This window comes from Anguilla rostrata, chromosome 10 (genome assembly GCF_018555375.3).
Source record: "Anguilla rostrata isolate EN2019 chromosome 10, ASM1855537v3, whole genome shotgun sequence".
NCBI lineage: Eukaryota > Metazoa > Chordata > Actinopteri > Anguilliformes > Anguillidae > Anguilla > Anguilla rostrata.
In genome coordinates this window covers 44493951-44518521 of record NC_057942.1, presented here as the reverse complement: position 1 = coordinate 44518521, position 24571 = coordinate 44493951, and the positions used below count along the sequence as shown (strand labels likewise).

At 45.2% G+C, this 24571-nt stretch overlaps 3 protein-coding genes and 1 long non-coding RNA gene across 8 annotated transcripts; 2 read left to right on the top strand and 2 right to left on the bottom strand.

Moving 5' to 3' along the window:
* The first annotated feature begins 693 nt into the window (after positions 1-693).
* tal2 (T-cell acute lymphocytic leukemia 2) lies at positions 694-7471 on the top strand. 3 transcript variants are annotated; one of them, XM_064297397.1, is made up of 3 exons: positions 694-819; positions 5841-6063; positions 7058-7471. In XM_064297397.1, the coding sequence occupies exon 3, from the start codon at positions 7062-7064 to the stop codon at positions 7389-7391; it is 330 nt and encodes a 109-aa protein (XP_064153467.1). In that variant the 5' UTR covers positions 694-819; positions 5841-6063; positions 7058-7061; the 3' UTR covers positions 7392-7471. The 3 variants fall into 3 exon arrangements, with proteins under 3 accessions (XP_064153467.1, XP_064153468.1, XP_064153469.1); XM_064297398.1 differs by having other exon boundaries at positions 7055-7471; XM_064297399.1 differs by lacking the exon at positions 694-819 and having other exon boundaries at positions 4786-6063.
* Positions 4374-4860, bottom strand: LOC135233640 (uncharacterized). The gene is made up of 3 exons (XR_010323897.1): positions 4767-4860; positions 4544-4587; positions 4374-4486 (listed from the first exon to the last, which is right to left on the bottom strand). It is a non-coding gene; the product is annotated as an uncharacterized LOC135233640 (long non-coding RNA).
* Positions 7472-12267: 4796 nt separating the features above from the next.
* LOC135233637 (guanine nucleotide-binding protein G(I)/G(S)/G(O) subunit gamma-10) lies at positions 12268-18060 on the top strand. Of its 3 annotated transcripts, none has more exons than XM_064297395.1 (3): positions 12268-12593; positions 14358-14517; positions 16247-18060. In XM_064297395.1, the coding sequence occupies exons 1-2, from the start codon at positions 12513-12515 to the stop codon at positions 14481-14483; spliced, it is 207 nt and encodes a 68-aa protein (XP_064153465.1). In that variant the 5' UTR covers positions 12268-12512; the 3' UTR covers positions 14484-14517; positions 16247-18060. The 3 variants fall into 3 exon arrangements, with proteins under 3 accessions (XP_064153465.1, XP_064153466.1, XP_064153464.1); XM_064297396.1 differs by having other exon boundaries at positions 12275-12593; positions 14358-14490; positions 16250-18060; XM_064297394.1 differs by having other exon boundaries at positions 12334-12593; positions 14358-14490.
* Positions 18061-18315: 255 nt separating this feature from the next.
* LOC135233636 (protein shortage in chiasmata 1 ortholog) lies at positions 18316-24570 on the bottom strand. Its single transcript, XM_064297393.1, has 13 exons — positions 23865-24570; positions 23514-23695; positions 23109-23181; positions 22919-22988; positions 22466-22641; positions 21973-22102; positions 21545-21656; positions 21128-21249; positions 20956-21049; positions 20429-20560; positions 20161-20310; positions 19015-19789; positions 18316-18748 (listed from the first exon to the last, which is right to left on the bottom strand). Exons 1-13 carry the CDS (start codon positions 23986-23988, stop codon positions 18663-18665), a joined length of 2226 nt encoding a protein of 741 aa, XP_064153463.1. The 5' UTR covers positions 23989-24570; the 3' UTR covers positions 18316-18662.
* Between the last annotated feature and the right edge of the window lies 1 nt (position 24571).

Here is a 24571-nt window from a genome sequence, read left to right as displayed (position 1 = left end):
CGTAGCTGAACAAACCTTTAAACAGATTCCCATTGCCTCTTGGAACCTATAAAAATGTATTACTTCAAAACCGCGTCTGTCATTTCAAGGCTGACCAGTAGAGGGAGCAGTAAAACCCCCTCTTTTTTACATTGAACCAGACAGAAACCAACAAACTGAATCTTACTTTGCTGTGGTTGTGTTTTTTTTTTTTCAAAGCACACGCATTTCTGAAAGGCCACCTTTGGCCATAAAATGACTCAGAAGAGAATCAGCTACCTCATTGTAATATTGCCTTTTTATTGTGCCCAGGTGATGATCATCAAAAGCTGCATTAGTAAGAGCACAGGGAAACCTAATATTCATACTATTCTAATGAATGTTCCCCCTCTTTTCCATGTAAGATGAAATGTTCCAATTTTAAGTATGTTAGGAGCCATTCTCACAGGGTGTGGTCACCTGCTTTCAAAAGCAGGAGCCATTTTTCAGAAACGGACAGGTGGTTGCTCAGGGGGCCAGTACAATCGTTTCTAGGGCAAGGTGTCCAATCAGGTTCAAGAAGGGCAAGCAGTCAATCAACTTCAATCAACTAATGACCTAACCATGGTATCACATTCGGTCTGCCGGGGAAGCGGATTGGTCTGAACACACACCTGGACTGCGTTAACTAATCAGCCCAGGTATTTAAAGGCGTGGTCTCCCAAAGTTTGGGGGTGAGAGTGGGAGTACATGCTGAGAGAATGAGTTTTGAGTTTGGTTTGTCTGAGCGCAAAAGACAAGGAGAAAGAAAACTGAAAAGTTGGCCAGCTACAAGTGCTGAGCTGAAAAGCTATTGCTCAGGTTTGGTTTCTTTTTCCTTTATTTATGTTTGTTTGTTTTTGCCTGGAACCCGTGAGGGGGAAGGGTGAAGATGTTCACTTATTTAATTTTGTGTTTGTGTGCGCGCGCTCTCTCTCTCCATGCGGCAAACGACACTTCAGTCCCAGAACTGCCACAGCTCCCTCCCAGGGGAGTCACAATCAAAATCTTGTTTAGTTGAATATGATGTTATAGTGCTGAGCTAGGTTTATTTTTATTTTTTAGACCAAGATGGTGAGCGAAGTGACCAGACGGTCGAGTAGGCCGAGACCATAAACTACCCAGGGTACTTCAGGAGATGTGCTCTCGCGCCACCCAAACTCATCTCACGCCAAATAAAGACTGCAAACTAAGAACAAAGTCGCTCCCAGATTAAACTAATTACTGTATCACCTCGCAACATGAGCAACATGAGATTAAACATTCAAGAGAGACTGTCTTCCTATCTCTGACAGAAGCATATCCCCCTGGTTTGTGATCGCAATGTGGTAATTGAAATTATTTGAATTGAAATGATATCGATTATCTAGCAATGTGTGGGAGTATTGCTGAGTCAGGGTAATAGGTGTCCGTTACACCTAGTCATTCACTCTCCTCTCACTCGGGCACTTTCTGTTCCCAAATTAAGCACTGGCCCCCCAGACCATGCTTATGTTAACAGGGTCTTCAATTGCTCCTTATTTGTACAATTGGTTTGGCCCTTCGAGTATATAATATGGGTTCGGCCCCTTTAAATGCTTACTACTGTTAATTGCAACTAGACTGTCTACAGCAGTGCCTGAAGGACTGGATTTAAGTGCTAGTTACTGTAAATGTTAAAGGTCACATTTCTATGACACATTTTCCTATACTTATGAACATTCTGGAAGGGAATAATTTGTGTATTACCATATCAACTTAAGTGTTCCTGTTCCCTGAAATCCATATGTGTGTGTGTGTGTGTGTCAATTTTCAGGGGTTTCTCATGTGTCATAATTGGTTTTGTATTCATGATTAACTGCGTAACGGAGGTCATGTGTGCCTGTGACCCCTCAGTCACCAGTCCTGTGTTCCAGCCTTCACCACGCCACCCCGCTTTGCTGTGTTAGTTCTATAACCGGCCGGCCTTTCCACAGAGGGGACGCAGCTGGACGCGGCTAAGTGCCATTCACACACATTCCTGCTGTGTTTACCAACAGTAATAGGGATGACCCTAATAAGAGAGCCAATTTGGGTCCTAAATAACATCCAGTTTGTAAAATAGAAAGCCTATATGGTTGCCAGGGGAGCATCTCTTGTATTTCCGTTGGTATGGAAACTAGGGAAGCCATTTTACTCTACTATTCAGAAGTGGGTCTGCACTTCATGACAAAGTAAAATATGTTCATTCAAAATCACAACAAAATGCTTTTTTTTTGGGCTACATAACACCACTACCAATAAAACTTGTACCAACTGTCAACTGCAGAAAACATAATGGACATTTAGGAATAGAAAACTACTCATTGAATTTCACAACAATTTCAAATTAAAAACTCCAGCAATTATTATTTTGAAATTAATAAAAAATATTGGAGCAATTTAATTGGTTGTGTTTTACAATCCAGTTGTAGAAAAAAAACATTTTTCTCTTATATGATGCATGCATTTTTGCAAATACTGACTTTTATACTGACTTGAATTTTAAACACACACTAAGGTAGCTTACTGCATGATATTTTATAATTCAAATGTCTTTTTTGACAGTAGGTGTTATTTTGCCAGTAAAAGTGATAAGCCCCCCACGCCCCCACCACCACCATTTTTTTTTTTTTTTTTTAGCTGAAAAGGTAATCTTTCATTAACACTGAAATCCCCTTATCGCAGTCTTTCAGAGTGTCGAAAACGCTTATCTGCGCGAGCCAGCAGACTGCGGCAAGCTCTCGCAGGAATGAGGGAGAGACAAAGGAACTCCGGGGCATTGATTCCTGCCGCGTGGGTCTTCCGAGCCTCCGACGCTCGCCGTAAATAACTACCTACCATCCGGCCTCGCTTAACTTGTGCCGAGCGGTCGCGCAAGCAAGGACAACCGGGACAAATCCATAAAAAGGGTAATTTTTTTTGATGCCGTCTAAACAAAAGCCACGGAGACACTGTTCAAACTTGCCCTCACACAGGCGCCGGGCAAACATTTGTGTAATGGCTGTGTAATTACCCCCGCCACGCTTTTGCTCCTTTCACGAAAGAGAGATTTATAGTGAGAATGGACACGCTGTTCAAATCTAACCTTTCGGTTGTTCTTTTCCCTCGGTCATTCGCCATTCGGTCATTCGTACATCGTGGCCTGTTCTTTAGCAGCACTTTGACTGAACGCAGTCTCCAATGTGAGAGACCAATATGAAGTGTCACAATGGTTGCTATTGAATGATTGCTATGCTGTGACTACAGGCCAAAGCTGTCAAGCCATGCTTTGTAATTTTCTTTTTAATGTGAATACATCCTTCACAGTTTGTCCTCACTGCAGTCTTGGATCCAGTACAGTTTAAACAGAGAATAGGCAAATGTTCAGTAGTTTGTTTTTGAAAGAGTTGTTTGCAGAAAGAGAGATACGTCATGGTTCAATTTATTAACAATGTCGGAGGATGTTCCAACATAACATTTCAAACGAAGCCTGAGAGCAGTCTTTACAGTATCCTGTGGAATAGCAGTTAGGAAACTGACCTTACAACCACAAGGTTCTTAGATGTCATCCCAGAGATGACTCAAATGCTGTTGTGCATTTGAACAAATTGTAACACTGCACAATGAAATCTGAATTTTAGGAGTTGCTTCCTTAAATTTTAACAATATATGTTGCCCTGGATTAGGGGGCATGTCGAATATATAAGGAACCAGTTGCAGAATAGCCATCTGTGCAAGTTGGAACTCGAACCTTGGACGAGTTGTAGGCTATAGCTAAACTAGTTTTGGTTATATTTTCCAGGGTTTTCCTTTTGAGCCCTGGTGAACAATTAAAAAACAGCCCTGGTGTTCTGAAAGGGGGACGGGTTAGGGGGGCGTAGGGGGGGTGGGGGGGGGGGGTCTTTAAGATTTCTTGAGGCCTGCGCTGCAGTGTGGAGGCCTGTTGCAGGTGCAGCTCCTTGGAAGTTCAGGACCATGAATGGGACCAATTCAGGCCGGGCCCACTGGGCTGCTCCACGGCCTGTGGATAATCCCAGCCCATAATCGGATTATGCAAATTCCTACTCCACACAGAGGGGCTTTTATGGAAGGCTGGCTCTTTGAAACAAACACTTGAAGGGTAGAAAGAAACAGAAACAATTGCTTGAACTAGACATTAGTTTTTGATCTGATGGTGGGGGTGAAAGTGGGGAGGCGGGCAGAAGGGAATGGGGGATCAGGCGCATCGTGGGGCTCCCTGTTTAGGGTTCGCTGAGACTCTTTAGACTGTTTAAGCTTCCGGCCCGTGGCCTGGCTCACCACCACCCGCTTTAACCGCTCCCCTGGACCGACTCTGCAAGATTACCCCACTCAGAACTAAACCAGTACCCCACTCAGGACTAAACCAGTACCCCACTCAGGACTAAACCAGTACCCCACTCAGGACTAAACCAGTACCCCACTCAGGACTAAACCAGTACCCCACTCAGAACTAAACCAGTACCCCACTCAGGACTAAACCAGTACCCCACTCAGGACTAAACCAGTACCACTCGAACTAAACCAGTACCTCAGGACTAACCAGTACCTCAGGACTAAACCAGTACCCCACTCAGGACTAAACCAGTACCACTCGGACTAACCAGTACCTCAGACTACCAGTCCTCAGAACTAACATACCCCTCAGACTAAACAGTACCCACTCAGGACTAAACCAGTACCCCACTCAGGACTAAACCAGTACCCCACTCAGGTAACCGTACACCGACAAACCAGCCCACCAGACTAAACCATACCCTGACTACCAGTACGTCCGATGGCAGTCCCGGCTTGGTACTCTCCGATTTCATGGTCCAATCACAGACACTTCCTCTCTGTTGTGATCTGAAACACTGGGGGGGGGGGGGAATGATGTTCTCCATGGTCATGAAAAGTGTAAAAAAAAAAAAAAAAAGGAAAGATACAAAAGGGCAAAGCGATGGATGAGTAGAGGGAAGTGGCACTCCACGGCAGGTATAATCCCTGCACAGCTCAATGGAGACCTCTTTAAGGAAGGGTGTATGAATTATAGCTTAACCTGTTACCATAGCAGCTGGGCTAAGAACCCATTGGAAAACACAGAAAACATGGCTGCATCGGATGTTGACATTTCGGAAAAGGCCGACATTTTAATGCAAATATTATGTTGGGAATCAAACATAATATTCAAAGCTGAGTTACTATCTGAGCTTATTAAACCTGTCAAACAAAAGCAGTTGCGCCAACAGAAAATGTATTTCAGCATTTGACACTTTTTTTATTAAAAGGAGCAAAATGCTAAATAAACCAAATAATTAATTTTATTTGCAAGTGTATGAAAGCCATACCCACATAATTTTTTGAACTGTATGGCAGATGTTGATATTATAGTCTTTTATAATTTGCCATGTCTTTCTGGGTTCATTTTATCTTGTGCAAAAGACAAGTGAAAGTACATTGCTTTCTTTCCTCTGTATTTTCTGACACCCGTAACAATTTTACAAAAATATGACATATATAACATATATAATATATGACAGAAATCCTAAACCCTAGAGGTACATGAAATCTTATACATTAACATAAATAAATAAATCTGTGAGCCCAGCCCAAGCAGAGTGAAGCGTGGTGAGTGTCTGATGCTCCAGCACAATGCGGAGGCTGGACTACAGCTCCCACGTCACAGAGTGGGTCTGGACTACAGCTCCCACGTCACAGAGTGGGTCTGGACCCGCTATAAATGGCAGGAGGGACCCCCCCCCCCAGCTCTCCCCTCCTCCTCCTCCCCCCTGACGGAGTGCTGAGTGAGAGGGTTCAGACAGCATGAGGACCTGAATCCTGCAGGAACTAAAATCAGCTACCTCCAGCACCTCTAGATTTACCAGCGTCTCCAGCACCTCTAGCTTAACCAGCACCTCCAGCTCAACTGCCTCCAGCTCAACCAGCACCAGCACCAGCACCGTCTGCACCAGCACCAGCACCAGTACCACCGGACAGAGCCGCCAAACAGAGCCAGCACCACCACCGGATGACCTGAGCGACGCGCACTCGCCCAGCGAACCTCTCTCTCCCTGCGCCCCTGTCTCTTAGGTGAGCCTGACCCTCTGTGGAGAGTACACTCTGGTTCTCCTCTCGCTGTTTAACAGCACCGTGGCTGTGCTGGGCATTGGGGTTCATATACATGCTACGTGCATGGCTGGGATTACATGCCTGTGTTTTTCCTGCTGACAGTAATTTATCGTGTTCCTTTATGGCTGGTCCGTATGCAGAATTTGCACCTTGTGAACACATTAATATTGTCTTGATACTGAAAGAAACAGTTCTATTCAAGTATGATATCGAGCAAAATATAATTATATCGTACGCAAAAATTATTTTATATTATATATATAAATGTAAATGTACATTTTGTACTTTAAACACATAATAATTAAAATAAATACTACTATTTTAATATGAAAATGTCAATGATCTAAAAAGCGTACAGTGTGAATGCTCTTGTGTAAGCTATCATTACAAAGACTGTTACACTGGCTGCAACATCACTGGGGAAAACAGCCCTACCTGCTGCAGTATTGATTTGTAATGTAATTTAATGGTTCTGATTTAAAAAAGGAAGTTACTTGTAAGTAAATATTTACAGAACACAAAGACTAGTGCCAGCATCCAGGCTGATACAGACTATGGAAAATGTTTTTTATTTATTTTTTTCATTCATCTTTGTGGTTTGTGTATGGATTCTCAACATACAAATTGTGCTTCAATTCAGATTCGGTGCCAAGTCATGCCTGAAAATAATTTTAGCGATTTCAATGCAGATTTTTAAATGTAAATACACTGACAGATTTTCCTAATCTGAATTTAATTTAATTGATTTATGTATTACAAGAGCTATGTATTATGTGTTATGTTAAGATTGCACAGTGATTCTTATCCATACAATGGTTTCGCTTATGGTAGAGTAAAACAGTTAAAGAGAAAGTATTTGCGTGTGTGTGCGCCAAAATTTTATATAAATAATTGTTTTAAATGAAACAATTTCCAAATAATTATATTATATTTCCCCCCCCCCCCGGGGCAGCAGAGCCATGACCAGGAAGGTCTTCACTAACAGCCGGGAGCGCTGGAGGCAGCAGAATGTGAACGGGGCCTTCGCCGAGCTGCGCAAGCTCATCCCCACGCACCCGCCCGACAAGAAGCTCAGCAAGAACGAGATCCTGCGCCTCGCCATGCGATACATCGGCTTCCTGTCCCGCCTGCTGGAGGCGCAGAGCGGGCCGCCGCCCGGCCCCGCCTCCCTGCTCTCCTTCCTGCGTGGGAACGTCCAGCACCTCAACTCCGGCCGAGCCTGGGCCCCGGCCAGTGACTCCGACGCCCCGTCGCCAGGGTCCAGCTGCGGCAGCTCCGAGGCCTGGTAGCCCCGCCCGAAACACGCCCGAAACACACCGGAAACACACCCAACACACGCACAAAACACACCCAACACACGCACGAAACCAACACACCCACACCCACCACTGAAACAGCCACCCGCTCCCACAGTCAACCGCCCATCGACCCTCCCACGACCACCCCCACCCACCTCCAGACTCCGTCCCAAATCACCAAACAACACTCTTCAAGACGCCCCATTGTTCTAAGGCCCTTACCCCTGAATGGGCTTTTCAGTGTTTTAATGTTTAAATGGCAGCTTGCTGACTCTGGAGGGACGAGCACCTTTTCTGTCCCTTTCTGTCTGAATCTGCATGGATGTAGCTCGGATGCCCCCTTCCCCACCACGTGATATGTGATTCCTCCATGCCTGTACCATGGCAGATTTTAAGGTCTATGTTCTTCGCTAAATCGCAAAGTACTGTTTTGGATTTCTTCCCAATGCTGCTCTTTGATCTGCACTGAACGCAGCTCCAGGCTGTTGATGAAATCTGCATCGTAAGCAAACATGTCTGAAATTCAGAGAAGATTGGAGGATTTTGAAGAACAATCTCTCTGAAGACCAAGTCAACAACTCCACAAAGAAGACATAAGGAGATCCTTTTTAAAAAAAAAAAAAAAGATGTTATTACATCTTTGAAACTTGAGTAAACAAAAGAAGACCAACATTTAAACTTCCTAGGCAGGATATATTCCATTTTTGATCACATAAAGTATCTTTGGGGATCCAATATCTGTGCTGAATAAATATAGTGCTAAGCTTGCTGCCACTGTGGTACCAGTGCTACCCACCACCTCTCCACCCCCAGTCCAACCAGCTAAATTGCATGTTTACTGAATTGTCAGGGACAAAGGTGAAGGAAAATTGACAATCCTTTTAAATTATCTTCAGATCTACTGGATGGACAGTACAGGAGTATTTGTTGTTTTATTTAAAAGTCCTGTAGCCAAAGAGGATTATTTGGTCTTTATCAAGACTTCTGGTTAGATCTTCTGCTGTGTGCTTTGTAATGTATGTTTTGGTGGTTCGTTTTAAATATGGGAATCTATTATTTATTATGATTTATTTATTTACTGCATCTGTAATTTGTTAATAAAGTATGTTGTAAAAAAATAAATACTTGTTCTATTCCTGAAGATGATTTTGTGAAATCAAGTAGGATTCCATATGGGTAAAAAGGAAGTAATTAAAAACAAAATAAACAAAAGTAAGATTTAAATAATTAAGTAGTATCATTTTAAAGGAATAATAATGATCATAAATACTGTCATTTTCGACAAGTGTATTATAACAGAGATGAATTGGCTTTGGATTTATGATCATTATTATTCCTTTAAAATGGCAGTATTTATGATCATTATTATTCCTTTAATGCAGTCATTTTAATGAATGTTCTGAGACATACAGTCACTCATATTTTCATGATAATTCAGGGCCAGGTGCCAGAGACAGTGTGTTTTCGTGATTGTCCAGTACGGACCCTGTGAAGACCGTGCAGGGCTGACCTCTGTCCTGTCCGTCAGCGGGGGGGGGGGGGGGGGGGGCCGTGTGAAACGTGCAGCGTGACTTGTGCCGCGTCACGGGGTCAGGGGTCACTAGGACAGTTCAACTTGTCCGGACCACTGTTGACTTTAGGACTCGGAGAGAGAAGGGCGATTGTCCGTCATGATGAGATTCTCTCGAGGAGAACAGGCACTGTCTAAAAACATGCTGTGAATTCCAGCAATTTAAACAAATAATGCCATTTATTTTTCTCACACAGCATTTATCTAATTTTTTTAAATTAAGAAATGTTATCTCAACAATGGCTTAAGGTTGTGACTGAAACTTTAGGGCCAAGAGTTTTACGTGCTGTTGAAATGGCTCCTTGGTGGGAGCTTTCCAAAGTGTGATTTTGGATCAAAAGGCAAAGTCTTAATGTCCCATTACCTCTCATAACTGTGGACGTGTGATTCAATAAGACACAGGGTAGCACTGTCTCCCTCTGGGTTTGCATGAACAGCACTTAGACTAGCAAGTGCTCTAAATTCATGTGGAAGTGGACGGGGGCAATAGACTAAATTATAACAGAGGTGTGGAGGAGATCCCATCAGAGCAGAAAAGAAGCAGAATGTTGGCCAGCACTGCCATAACCGCGGAGTGATACTTTGATCATTTCATCCAGGCGAAGGTTGGATGTGCAGTCAGATTGTCACCAGTGACATTGGGATCACCTTCATTGGGCTGTTCAGTACCAATTAATCTGTGTATCATCAGCCTAAAAACATAAAGCCTAGCATGCATCACACCCTTGGGGGTGGGGGGGCTGAACTCTGAATCTCACCCAGGAGTCTTCCCTGCCAGTGGGGTATGACCCCACTGAGCTGTTGGGTAAACAGATTTGGGGTTTGCTTTGTCTGGACAATTAAACCTGCTAACAGTGTCTAAACGGACAGGGGTGCAGCTGGACATGCTGACAGGCTGGTGAAAGTTAGCAGGTGATGCGGCTAAATTCAGTCGGGTCACAGTCAACAGAGTAATGGAAGGTTATCCCAACACTTTACTGACTCACACTGACCACACTTACACTTTACACACTGTTAAAAACATACACTGCCATCTCCAAACTCACTAGGATACAGCTCCAGTACAGCTGGTGGTGGTATTGCTATTGTATATTAAACCCTTTCCTAACTCTCTATAATGCATTACTTAATTGATTATCTCTGGAATATAATAACTTGTTACTTTGGAATTTATCTTCCTCTCTTTTCTCCAGCTTTGTGCTTTGCAGACCAGATTAATTTGTTAATTCTTAGATGAAAGTGCATTTTGATTTTATACAACAGTCTTGTTTGTTCATTTACTTTTTTGTGATATCAATACAGAGGTTTTGATTTGTGCGCTCAAATATGGTATTTACATTCAACATTATTTTCATGATTGTATAGTAATTAATTGAATTACAGTATTTATATTCTATTATTTCTTTTTTGTTCCTTATTACATATTGGAAAGGAAAGCTTATTTCTAACACTGTTTGAGAGTCTTTATTTACTATTATTGTATTATTTCTACACAGAATATCATATCAATTATAAACTATATATAGTAAGATATATATTTTAATATTTATAAGTAGATTTTTTGTACATCGCACAAATGCATGCTTGCTGCATATTACTAAGACATAATTTTATTATTTCAATTATTAATGATGACAGGAGCTGGAGGATAGATTTTGTGAGAAACGAGTATTTAGAGAAATGGAAATAAAATAATTACATGCGGTTGTGATCACATTTGGGCGGATTACTCCACAGTCCCCTCAGAACCCAATCAGTATTCCCCTCCTCTGTGTGCGAGTAAATCTCTCTGATTGGCTCTTCAGAGCGTGAGGGTAATCAGCGACTGAGAGTGCGCTTCCTTATCTGCGTCTGGCACGCCGTCTGAGTCTCTTATCACAAAGGGCCAGATCGCTGGCTGCAGCCCCTCTCTCCAGACTGAGGGGGCGTGAAAAAGGCATTCTGGAGCCCCCAGCCCAGTGCTCGCCCCCCCCAGCTCTTTATCCCACTAAACCAATTCACACTGTGCATGTTTCAATTTATAAACCCACCCCCCCCCCATCCCAAAGCCCTCACGCGGCCTCTCGGACCCCCGTCCCTCAAGTTGTCTCTGAATCGGCCAGAAGAGGCCAGCTCTGCCCGGGGTGCAGGTGCAGCTTGTGGGGGGCCCGGGGTACCCCCATTGTCAGGCTGGACAGCACTCTCTCTACTGAAGCACTGTTTTATGGGCTGCAATCCCACATTATAATGAGATTATGCAAATGTATACTTCAAAAATAATACGCTGTAACACACACCAGCAGAGTGAGGCGGAGGGGTGGAGGGGTGAGAGGAGGGTGTAGGGGGTGCAGGGAAGTGGAAGGGATGTGAGGTGGGGGGGGGGGGGGGCAGAAAAAACCCCAAAATGAACCTAAAACTTTTACATTTGGAAAACTTTTTTTGAGCTCTCTCAAATGGACTCCCAGAGGCTTAGGATCCACACTAATATGTTCAAGGATGGGAAATATTCCCCCCCCCCCCCCCCGCCCCCGCTTTGTGGAGGCATGGGAGGTCCCCCGATCGCATGAACACTGGCGTGAACACTGGCTTCAGCCTTCAACTAAGTTCAGAAGGTCCTGCGCTTTTACGTCGATATATGAACCTTGTGATATTACATTACATTACATTCATTTGGCAGATGCTTTTGTCCAAAGCGACGTACAAAAGTGCATTTTCATGATCGTAGACAACTGCTGAACATGATATCATACTGGCCATTGTTCATTGTTCTCGGCTAGAAATAGCTGTATAAAATAAGTAATTGTACCTTACTGAACCCGTGTTCAGCAGTTGTCTACGATCATGAAAATGCACTTTTTGTACGTCGCTTTGGATAAAAGCGTCTGCCAAATGAATGTAATGTAATGGCCAACAGAGGGCAGTGTTAACCAGATAAAGTTTGCAGGTTATCCCCGTGTTATTTTTTTTATCACAATCAAGAGGTTTTGTAATCACATCAAGCGGATTTGTGGCACCAATATTTTTTGGAGGTAAGAAGTGACAATCAAGGTCAATGTTTATAGTATTCTATATCTGACACCATTCATTCTGTGTATGCTAGCATTACACATTTTACAGTTTTTTTTTTGGGTCAAAATACACTTTCTAATACAGTACAAAGGCAGGGGGAAGGAAGACAAAGGACACAAACGAGACTGTACATTTTTGTTTTCAGTATCCAGTCGGTATTTATTTGTAAAATTATAATTCCAGTTATTCAAGGCAAGGAAGGTAGGCACCAAATCAAAAATGCCATAGCCGAGTAGTTTATAGTAGCAGACATATCACAGCATACAGTGACCTTAATATTAGCTATGTGAGTGCGCTACTCATCAGCGTAATCTCTCAGCCTATCCATATACTTTAGAGATCTGCGCAACGCCAGCTCTGACCTGATGCCGGCGAGCAAACAGCTCGCCTGTAGACCCAATGAACAGTGGGTAGACCGCTCACTACACGCAGGAGACAGCGACGGCGAATCTGTTCAGATACTCGGTTGTGGATTAAAACCCGATTAAAGCACCATGTCCTCAAATTCTAACCTGACCAGCATGCGTCGACTTGTGGATCAGCTGAAGCTCGAGGCGAGCGTTGAGCGGATAAAGGTAGCTATAGCTACGAGATAATTAACCAGTTTTTGGATTGTTGCCACTGCCAGTATTGGTTTAACTTGACGTTGTAAAAACGCACTTGAAAGTGTGTTTATATTGTTTCTGTGTTTAATTTATCATGATCATTTTTTTTCGAGGGAACGTTTCACATGGGCTAAACCTGGTTTTAAAAACGGTGTTGCATGAAGCCACGCAATACCATTTTAGCCTACTCCATGGCTGTCTTTTCCCCCACATGTAGTGTTGCCTAACCGTAAACTGTACAGCATAGAGCTGCTTGTGTTGTGGGGGAAAATCCAAATAGCCTACTAAGAATTTGTGTCATTCAGGTTATACTTTTCAAAGCTTCTACATTTCTGTATAGTAGCCCAGAGTTTGCATTTATTATGGTTTGAAAACTTTCGGGAACTTCAGCCGATTTATTTTAAACCACTCCTGGTAGATGGGAACTTCGTTTAGTTTAGGCCTACATATGGAATACGCTATATGAAAATGGAAAGGCGAACGAACAGTCGGCGTCGTTTTTGTCGAATGAGTTCACCGTTAACTTCAGACGGCTGCTCGTAGTTTACCGTGATTCTGCCAAGGCAGTGTTTTCACGGCCGTGTTAACGTCTCCCTGCAGTGGAGCTGGACGGCTTCAGTTCACGTTCTGCTGCACATGCTAAAAATAGCCAGCGGTGGGACTTGATTATAGGGGTCCACAGTGCAGTCATCTGTGAATGATGGAAGTAAACAGAAAATCCCACTAAATAATGTAAGTAAGGTCTATTTAAAGCTAGATGGTGAGGCTAGTGACTCATGTGAAATAGTACAATGTGGATTGTACCCATATTATATGGAATTAGGATGTTTATGGAAATCCAGGCCACTGTTAATGATAAAATTACTCTGCTACAGGTACCAGTCAATGTCCTATGGCAGTACTTGCCGCGGCAATTCCTGCTAGGCTATGCGTTTTGAGCTGTGGATTTTAGGTGAAGCATGTTGATTTTTGGTGAATGTTAGGTTCAGAAAAATGAACAGCATTAGCTTAGATGTTAGGCAGAACCACCTTTTTTCACCAGAAGTAATCACCAGATGTATAGCCTTAAACTCTCAAACCCAAGGAAAACCTATAAAGTGGAATTTACTCTACTTCTGCCAGCCTTACCGACCCGATAAATCATTTCATTCTTGGCCCCAAGTCAGCCATTTCAGATCTGTACATTTTTAGGTCTTTTTTTAGGTCTCCTGTTCACAGCATAGAATGCGAATGGGGTTGCAGAGGCACTGGACTCAGAAAGTAAGGCTGCAGAATTAGATTCAGGTCTATCTAGAAAACATCCAAGCCTGCTGATTTATGTTATGAAGGACATTACTTCATGGGCTGTTTTAGAAATGTTGCATTTTGTGTATGCTTCACTTTTTGTTTAACTCACAGATGACTTTGTCCACAGATGAGTTTTCAAACATAAAAGTTCTAGGAATTAAGGTGGTGGATATGCACTTTGTGCATAAAAATCCCCCATTGCTTAATTGTGCTTTCTGGGAACACACACCGATTTTTGCTTTCAAAAAGCTTTTACTTAGCTTTTGCTCACAAGCAAGCCAAACTCATTTTGGGGATTGCTTAACTGTAGCAAACTGTGATTGTGACGACTTTGCTTTTTTCAAACCTGTGAATGGTTTGAGTCTGTGGTTTATAGATGGCCTGTAATACCTCCCCTCCTTTTGGGGGCGCTGGAGCTTTGCTCACCCTGCCTCCCTCTTTCTGCAGGTGTCCCAGGCAGCGGCCGAGCTGCAGCAGTACTGCCTCCAGAACGCCTGTAAAGACTCTCTGCTGGTCGGGGTTCCTGCCGGGAGCAACCCGTTCCGTGAGCCGCGGTCCTGCTCCCTCCTGTAGACCCCAGGTACCTGCTCCCTCCTCTAGACCCCAGGTACCTGCTCCCTCCTGTAGACCCCAGGTACCTGCTCCCTCCTGTACACCCCAGGTACCTGCTCCCTCCTGTAGACCCCAGGTACCTGCTCCCTCCTGTACACCCCAGGTACCTGCTCCCTCCTGTAGACCCCAGGTACCTGCTCCCTCCTGTAGACCCCAGGTACCTGCTCCCTCCTGTAGACCCCAGGTACCTGCTCCCTCCTGTAGACCCCAGGTACCTGCTCCCCCCTGTAGACCCTAGGTACCTGCTCCCCCCTGTAGACCCCAGGTACCTGCTCCCTCCTGTAGACCCCAGGTACCTGCTCCCTCCTGTAGACCCCAGGTACCTGCTCCCTCCTGTAGATCCCAGGTACCTGCTCCTTCCTGGTGACCCCAGGTACCTGCTCCCTCCTGTAGACCCCAGGTACCTGCTCCCTCCTGTAGACCCCAGGTACCTGCTCCCTCCTGTAGACCCCAGGTACCTGCTCCCTCCTGTAGACCCCAGGTACCTGCTCCCTCCTGTAGACCCCAGGTACCTGCTCCCTCCTGTAGACCCCAGGTACCTGCTCCTTCCTGTAGACCCCAGGTACCTGCTCCCTCCTGTAGACCCCAGGTACCTGCTCCCTCCTGTAGACCCCAGGTACCTGCTCCCTCCTGTAGCGTGTTTAAAAATGATGCAATTTAAATATAAATCCAAGCAGAGCATTTTGTGCATAGTATGTGTTCATAAACACAGGTTCTACTATTACAATATCTACTCCTCATAGCATTCTTAAGTGCTTCATTGTCCCTTGTTTGGTGACACTGAGATTGAGTCTATCTTTATCCCAACGTGTCAATTGGATGTCTAGCGTTCACATGGAGAGGTGTGACTTAACTGTGAGGAGTTTCCCTCTGGAGGGAAAGACTGCAGAATCAACAGGAAGTGGGGTTGCGCAGGGCATGTGGAAAGAGGAAGTTGTTAGGGCTGTGGTTATTGTTAGCCCCTGACAGCTGATCTGGAGTCAGCTAAACCAGCCCTGATCAGAATAAGAACCGTAACAGGAAAAGAAAAACATCTCCTTGGGGGCAGAATCTATCCGCACCATAACTGGGGTACTTTTCCAGTTTCTATTGTGGCACAGACTCTGGTACTGATGTCTCACAGGACAGTGATCAGGCACAGCTTTCAATGTCTGTCTTTCCAGTCACTTCCTACAATCCCTAATCAAACTGTCTCCACAATGTAATACACTGTACCAGTTACCCTTATGTTAAAAAAAATCAATAGGTTCACCAGTTCTGAATCTCAAAAAACTTTGTGAATCCGCAGGCTTTGCTTGGCAATTTATCATAATTTTATTGTTTCTTCTGAAAAGCACTTGCGGCTATGTTAAAAAGAAAGCACGCTTTCTTTCAGTTCAGTACAGAAGGCTCTTTCACAGAAGACTTCTGAGTGTTGGCCTATTTTTGGTTGAATAAATAAGGAGAAAGTAAAATATATAATATGTTATATGTCCAACTAGTGTTAGTTGTGTCCTCTAATATGTGAAACCATAGAATTAAAAGAGGAAGTTTTGACTGAAGGCCATGATTAGGCAATCAGTTGAATCAGGTGTTGTAGTGCTGGGCTTAAACAAAAACCTGCACCCACACCAGCCTTTTTTGGGATAAGACTGTACAGCCCTGGGTTAATGATCTTTATATTAAGCAGATATAAGCACATTTTGCTGCATTACACTCATTAAAACAGCTGGTATGTATTTCAGCAGGAGCTGCTGTATCTGGACAGGAAGAGATGACTGCAGCCTGACTGGCTTCAGCACTGTCTGACAGACAGGAACACACTTCACAGGAATGTGGAACTGCTTCTCAACTATTTTAGATATTTTTTATTTTTAAACATTTTGCTAATATTTGTATACTTCTGTAAATAATTGGAAAAATATATTTGATAAAACATATATATTTTCTTTTTTTTTACTAGGCTGCCAAACCTTTACAGGTGTGTCACATGACACATTTTCTTCATGTTATCATTGTAGCATTAAACTATGGACTGCTATGGATATTGAATTACAAGCTGGAGGTTTATTAGTGCATTCTACATTCTACAATATTCATCAAGCTGCAGTACTTTGTCACTAGCTAACTTTGAGCAACAAATGTAATGACACACTTAAATAATAATGAAAAAAAGTTGGTACTAAAATCGTAGCATCACTGAAAATCTAAATGCATACTCTTCAGCTTTACCTGTTCTGCACACCAAAAAGCAAAACAAAAAAACTTTCATTCCACTAGTTTTTACTCATTGTCATGTTTTGAAACACTGGTCTATTGTTCAGTGAAATTATATTTTGTACTATTGTAGTTGAAACCAAGTGGTACCTTTAACTCAAACTCACTTCAGGCCCGTCTGCCTCCAATTCCCAGAATGCACATGGCTCATATGCCACAAAAAAGGTAAATTTATTCTAATTCCAACAGTACGATAGATTAGGTACTATGGTCTAGATTCAGTCATAATCCTTAACTTAGACAGTTTGAAAAGTACACTCAATAGTTGTGAAACCAGGAGCCTATATTAATATGTGAGTCAATAAAACAGCTGGAACTGTAAGCAGGGCTCCTCTGTGATAGAGACATCTCTCTGGTGTGACTCTCCCTGCTGAAATGACAGATAAATAAAGGACAAATAAAATGACACCATTGTGCAAATATGAGTATAGAAAGTAGCCTAAACTTTTTGACAGTTTAACAGACAACCTTACGTGTGTTTTCCAAAGTGAGTGTCTCCAGATGTGTTCCTTAGCCTGACCTCCGTATCGCCCACGAACCCGTAAACATCCCCTCCCCGGTCAGCCAGTCCTGCTGAGAATGTCCAGGTCGTAATTATTTCAGACAGACAGCATCAGGGCCAGGAGGCCTTCCTGCACCTCAGGGAGGTTTGGGGGAATTTATGAATCCTCTCAGCAGCGAGGAGTCACATCCCTTTGGGAATTAAAACTCTGTTTCATGCTGTATATTCAGTGGACGGACAGTTTGTTGAACATATACTGCTGTAATATAATACGTTGAGGTTCCAGGAAACTTGGAGAAACACAAACGTTTATGAAGGTGCGGTTTAAGCCTGACTGTAAGACACTTTATCACCTACAGTACAGTGTATATAGATAAGAAAGTAGTCTTTTTTTTCTTTTTCAAATTATGACCAAAAGCAACTAAACGCAGTCATCTGACTGGTCAGAAATGATGTAATAAGTGATTTGTAGCCTCAGTCCTGGGTCCACACAGAGGCCCATAAACACGCAGTACTATACAGCACATTGGAGGAATTACTAAAATATTTTTGTGCCCCCTGCTTTGGGAGCCTGTGCTGTAAAATGTTTATTTTCTGTAAGGCCTGTATGATGTGCAGAATGCAGCCATTTTGATTTTGTTTTCCTTAATCACAGGCTTGTCTTTTATGTAGAACACGTGCATGTGTGTGTATTTGGCACACAAGAACTGTACAATAGGGGCCTTTTCAAAATAATCTGAAAAAGTTCAAACATTCTATTAAAATGTGTTTAATGTAAAATAGACGGATTTCTGTGTTTTATATTAGAGTACTTTTGCAACCCCAAGAAATACCTATTACTGGAATAAAATAGCAGACTTTCACCTTTGGTTCCCACACATACAAATCAAGTTTTTGATAAATGTCACAAAATGGACACACATGACATTCTTACGGACACTTACGGAAGATCAGAGGCCAGTAATACGAAGAAACAATCTTCTGTTAAAGTTTTTTTACAACTTTATTTTTGATAATAGAAACTTAATACTGACAACTTGAAATTTATACTTCTGTTAATACTGATACAAAGGTAAGGAGATATGTAAAATATACAGAGTGCTGCACAAGGAAATTAAGGAGTTTTGGGGAAAGCAAACCAAAATGAACATAGTAGATTTTTGAAAATAATCTCATAGTCTACACATCCTAGGCTACATTAAGTCATTTTTCCTTCACAGTGCAGCTTGCAATGGTTGAAATAATATAACATAAATATAACAGATTGCTGCATCTGCAGCAGTATAACAGTAATGCCTTCAATATTTCTGAATAAAATATTCTGTTAAAAATCTAACACTTAGAATAAAGACCTTAACTGAGTAGCGAAAGGAAAATCAAGGCTAGAAAAACGTCAGTCTGGTCTGTCCATCTCTTCGGCCTGGAACCTTTTCATAGGTCAGCTTTCCCTTCTTCAGCTGCGGAAAATCTGTTTAAAACGAACCCAAACATGAATAATGCCACCCGTTATTAGAACCAAAATATCAAAAGAGCGCCCTCAGATTTTTTAATAATGGTATTTAAATCTTTGCATCGGCAAATCGGATTTTCACATTCATTCTGCTGTAAATGTTAATGTGGATGGAATGAGGTATTTTTGCCAGTTTGACAGTTTAAGAAAGTGCATGTACAACTGCCATGCCTGTTCAGGCCAGAGATATCACCAACCAGACCTAGGCAGCTGTGCTACTGTACCTGCTCTCCATTCGTCCTGTTCATGACCATATGCACCTCTCTTCTGTCCCGTCCTGCCCCAAACACGCCCCTCCGCTCCTGACTGAGCGCCTGTCCTGCCCCACACACACCCCTCCGCTCCTGACTGAGCGCCTGTCCTGCCCCAAACACACCCCTCCGCTCCTGACTGAGCGCTGGGCTCTCCTCTGTACCCACATGGAGCCCCTACGTTGGGTCTGCTAGCACGGCCACAGGGGCTGGCCTTGCCATTCCATTGGCTCCCTGCAGAAGTGGGCGGGGCTAGGTAGGTGGCAGGGGTGTAGTGAGTCTGCTGGGCAGTGAACCCCCCAGAGAAAGTTGGCGTCTGGCCACTTGCACCCCCTGACTGCCAGGGGGCGCTGGCGTTTCTGGGAGCGGGCCTGCCCTGGAGGGTGTTTCCCGTAGGGGGGCTTTGGGCATCTCTGACGGACCAGGCGGGCGCCTGTGGGAGCGCCATGAAGCGCCCCCCTCCCCCCCACTGCCGACACACGCCGTCTCTCAGAAGCGCGCTTCCGGAGAAATCCGCCGCTTCTCCCGTCAAGTCCAAGACATCCTCGTCCAAGCCACACGCCGCCAGGTCCTCTGGGCCGGCGAAGGGGCCGATGAGGTCAGCCCCAAACAGTTCCGGGTCGTCGCGTGGGTCCCTAACGCCGACGCCCCAGGGGCTGCTGGGAGCGTTTTGGGCGGCCGTGGCGGGGGATTCGGGAGGGGAGTGGGACACGTTCAGCTGGTACAGGGCAGTGATGTCACTGAAGAGCTGAACACAGGGAGAGAAGATGTCAGCGCTGATGACCCTCACAAGGCCGATACCGGCGGGTGTAGCAAACCCCAGGCCTGTTGTAAACTGCTCCCCCCCTGGTGTTCCCCAGGCCTGGTGTAAACTGCTCCCCCCCTGGTGTTCCCCGGCCTGGTATAAACTGCTCCCCCCTGGAAACCGCTGGAATGGGGGTTCCACAGACCGGCCCCCGTTTCCACAGCCAGGCCCACAGACACCCAGGATAATCCTCATGGGTGGGAAGACTTTCACACGGCTGATCCCATTAAAGAAGAGCTCTTATTAATGTGAGCATACAGTGCAGCTCGTATTTGGACTGTGTGAGGGAGTGTGAGGCTCGTTGCTGAACTCACCTTTAGGACCTTATGAGGGACCTCCGGCAGCAGCTCCTGCAGCTCAGACAGTGTGGCCCCCAGAAGCCACTGCAGGCCGGGGGCCCTCCTCAGCATCAGCTGCGCCACCAGGGGGGAGACGGAGGGGAAGAGCGTCAGGCGCTGCTCCTCCTGTCAGAGAGCCGGGGGGGGGGGGCACAGTCATCAGTGAGCCCCATAATAATGTAATAATGTATCAGGAGCAGAAGCTTAACCTGAGCCGCTCGGGTCTATAAATGAGCAAAGGTACCTCTGAGGGCAGCACAGACAGCCAGTCCCTGTCCAGCCAGGCGAGGGGGTCTCTCCCAGAGGACAGCAGAGTTTGGTGAGAAATCCGCTGGATGCACCTGGCCAGGTGTGAGGCCTCGGCCACTATCAGCACCTGTGAACTCCCGCAAGACTCAGGACGGGACGGACAAGATGCACAACCGCATTCACTGGGCGACAGAGCACTTAACATGTGCGTACGCATGGACACTTACAAATGAACAACAACGCTTATTGATAACCTAAGACATCTCATCTCCTTTCACTCTACAGCACAGGTAAAATCAGTGCAACTTTGGGGAGTACAGTGTCTTTTATCAACCAAGAAAAAGACATAACTTCTTCTGGAAAATAAAAGTTCATATGATTTATGAGATAATAATAACCCCAGTATACATTCATTCAGCTCTTCTGCTGGCAGGCGTGACCTCCTCTCGACTGATTGGCTGGGTAGAGGCTGGTGAAGGGATAGTGTTAAATATGAAATGTGCAACGTTTCAGAAATCGCACCTTGACGTCAAGGTCCTCGGACTTCAATCCAAACAGAACAAAGGACGAGGAGATCAGCACAAGGTTGCTGAAGACCTCGCTGCTGAAGCTATACCTAAAGGAAGAACCGCATTAACACCTTTTATAGTAAGGCTGACCCCTCCCCCCGGGGCAGTAGAACAGTGGCACTCACCCCGAGCCCTGCCCCCCGGGGCAGTAGAACAGGACCCAGCAGCAGCTGTACTGCAGGGACAGGGCTGTCATTCTCAGCACAAAGCTCTCTGAGGCCTGCTCTGTCTCCAGCTCCTCCAGCTCCTGAATACACACCAGCAGCACACCTGCATTACACACTCAGGTAACACACCAGCAGCACACCTGCATTACACACGTTACACACTCTCAGGTAACACACCAGCAGCACACCCGTGCTCCACATTCTCACCCTTATCCATGGAAACCTGCAGATTACAGCAGCATGCAAACATTTGGGCATCGCTGATCAGAAATATGTGTGAGTTTGTACCCTAGAGAGGCTGTGTTTCAGGGGGTGGAGGGGAAAGGGGGGGGCTACCTGAATAAGCCTGATTCAGGGGGTGGAGGGGGGTGCTACCTGGATTAGCACCGCTGTGCTCTCGTCCACTGTGATCACACAGTAACGGGACGTCCCGCCGAGCATCTTCAGAGAGTGCGGAAAATCCCTCTCCAGCACAGTCATGTTATATCTGCAGAGAACACCGCATTTAATGTTCCTATAAACCCATTTAATACCTTCCCAATCCACACTACCATGCACACGTGGCATTATTATTTTCTTTTTACACAAAAGCTAAGTGACTGTGTAATTTGCAGAAGTGCAAGAAAAAACAGTGGAAATGAAGTGTGGGGTTCAGGCCGTTTAGCTTTTTCATTTTAGACAGGATGAGGACATATCCCAGCCTGCTCTCTGTTCTCAGAAGGGTGGGTTTTTCCTTTTTAAACAGGACAGGGACAGGGACATATCCCAGCATGCTCTCTCTTCTCAGAGGGGTGGGAGCTCACGTGGACTCCAGCGTCTGCAGCAGCAGGGGAGAGTGCAGCAGGCTGTCGGTCACAAGCAGGGTGAAGGGCAGGATGAAGGGCAGGGAGGAGGGGGGGTCCTGATCCAGAGAGGGGTCTGCAGGGTCTGCCTCTGTAGCATACACACATGCAACCATGCACATACAAACACACATAAACACACGCAGAAGCATGAACACATGCAAGCATGCATGCACACACATATACACAAACTCACATGCACATGTTTATGCACAAACTCCAATTTATGTGAACCTGAACCAAAACCAAAAGCATATAACATAAATTCCATCAAATGTCACCTGATAATATTGGGTAGTGTTACTTTTTAGCCTACTGCTAATTATACACCCTGAGTGCACTTTAAAAAACACAAAGCCTAGAATAAGATGCATACAAAGCAGCTTTCAGGTCAGAAACGTCCTTAAAGGGCTCCAAGGTTACAGACAGACTTCCCTTTCTGTGTGAGACTGACCGCAGCAGGGCACTGTGGTCCTGAGGATCACGTGACTGACGCTCCTCTCTCTGCACACGGGGGCCCAGAAGGGGGCGCCGACCCACTCAAACTCCACAGCCAGAGAGAAGCAGTGCCAGGGGAAGTCCGGTCCAATGTGCTGTCCGCAGACGACCAGGCAGCGACACCGCTGCACACTGATGGGAGAGTGTTAATCTGAAGCGTGCGTGTTGCATTCTGGGACAGCTGTTTGACACGACTGGCTCAGTAAACCTTGAGCTGTATTTCCAAGCCCTGCCGCCTTATCAAATCCAGGCAATCAAACACAGATGCAAAGCATTCCCACAGCCAGGTGAGCGCTGAGCTCCACGCTTTCGTCCTGTGTGCCACAGGACTGAAGTGCGGGAGGCTGGTCGTGTGCAGCGAGAGCGAGCTGAAGAGCTGAAGAGGAAGGAGACCGACAGGAGCACACACCTCTCCCTCAGCCTCTGGGTGTCCAGCTTACTGCTGCCCTCTGCAGGACACACAGCCAAAGAGCGGGCTCCTAAGACAGAGGAAGACCAGTGATGAAGACAAGCGGGCAGGTTATCATGTTTCCTGTGGGGGGGCCTGTGGGCAAATTGGCAGGTCAGAGTGAATTGGCACTGCAGATGTATTTACCCACCTGCGATCTGGCTGAGGCTTTGAACCAGCAGAGCTCTTACACGGTCACAGTCGAGTGTAGTTATCACAAGTGCCTGTGGGGACAGAGGACATACCAATGCTGACATTACAGCAATATCAGTGGTGTAGCCAATATTCACTTCCACATATTGGATATGCCAATATTAATCCTAAATATTTCATTCTCCAATAAGTCATGTGGTATAAGAATTACATACTTTCATTACATTTACAAACTAAGCAAACAAGGAAAGAATGTTTAAACGTAGTGAAAGAAACAAAATGCTAAAATTACTATATTGTCACAAATTCAAAATTCTAAATCTTCAGTGACAATGAAAATCCACTGGTACATATCAAGTTCACACGTGATTGGCTGATGAGGTAGACGGTTGAGAGGACCTACTTTCGGGCAGGGCCTCTGAGTCCTGTTCTCCTGCATCCAGGCCTTCAGATGCTCCTGGAGCGCTGTGATTTTGGGGAGGGGCTCCTGGCTCCTCTGACTGAGGTACTGTACCACACGCAGGTCCACCCACAGCCTGCCCAAACAGGCCTCAGGGCCCGCCTCTCTGGCTCTGGCCAGGTAGTCTAACAGGAGGAGTAACAGCGGGCTAAGACACAGGCTGTCACTGGCCTTACTGACTCAGAGAGAGGAGAGGAGAGGAGAGGAGGAGAGAGGAGAGATGTGGAGAGGGGAGGAGAGGAGAGGAGGGGAGAAGGGAGGAGAGAAGAGGAGAGGAGAGGTGTAGATACTGACCAATGGCAGTACTGAGGTCACACTGGAGCAGCAGCTCCCTCACTGTCACCAGCAGGTGAATGAGCGCCACCTGCCTGTAGAGACGGACCTTCTCCTCACTGGGCTCCCCTGCAAAACACCCCATTCAGCTCCCGAATCCCAGCCAAAACACCCCATTCAGCTCCCGAATCCCAGCCAAAACACCAGACCCTGGACGACTTCCAAAAAATAAAAAGAAGTGAGCAGGAAAACTCGGGCAGTTTACAGACGAGCTGTTTCAGAGCAGAGCCAGAGTACCATCCTGCCAGGGTGGATCTGTGTGTGTGGAAATATCTGTGGAACATCCGGCCAAAACAAGCCTCTGACTCACTGAAAACTGAAATCTGAAGGTTCTGTAAATACTTTTACTGTTGATTAGATACGTTAGCCCTAACATTTATGTTATCTGACATTTTAGCTACATTCCTGATAAGCGTATGAATGACAGCCAAAGACTGTTCTTGTGTGCTATATGAAATGCTTTTCTGTGATCTAATCTGCCAGTGAACCAGTGTAGTTGTATATAGCCAATTGGCTCATTTAGCCAGAGTAACTGGTGGAAAAAACCTGCATACACACACCAGCCCACACTAAAACCTGCCCACCTTTGAGTTTAGCAGCACAGAGAGTAGCACCATGCACAGGGGCCGGGGGTGAGGAGCAGACCCAAAAGCACTAAAGGCCTTATT

Coding starts and splice junctions, on each gene's coding strand:
- tal2 (XM_064297397.1), top strand. CDS start 7,062: ATGACCAGGAAGGTCTTCACTAACAGCCGGGAGCGCTGGAGGCAGCAG.
- LOC135233637 (XM_064297395.1), top strand. CDS start 12,513: ATGTCCTCAAATTCTAACCTGACCAGCATGCGTCGACTTGTGGATCAG. Junction 12,594..14,357: donor CGAGCGTTGAGCGGATAAAG/GTAGCTATAGCT, acceptor CTCTTTCTGCAG/GTGTCCCAGGCAGCGGCCGA.
- LOC135233636 (XM_064297393.1), bottom strand. CDS start 23,988: ATGGGGTGTTTTGCAGGGGAGCCCAGTGAGGAGAAGGTCCGTCTCTAC. Junction 22,642..22,918: donor ACCCAGAGGCTGAGGGAGAG/GTGTGTGCTCCT, acceptor CTCTCCCATCAG/TGTGCAGCGGTGTCGCTGCC. Junction 19,790..20,160: donor TCCCTCATAAGGTCCTAAAG/GTGAGTTCAGCA, acceptor CCCTGTGTTCAG/CTCTTCAGTGACATCACTGC.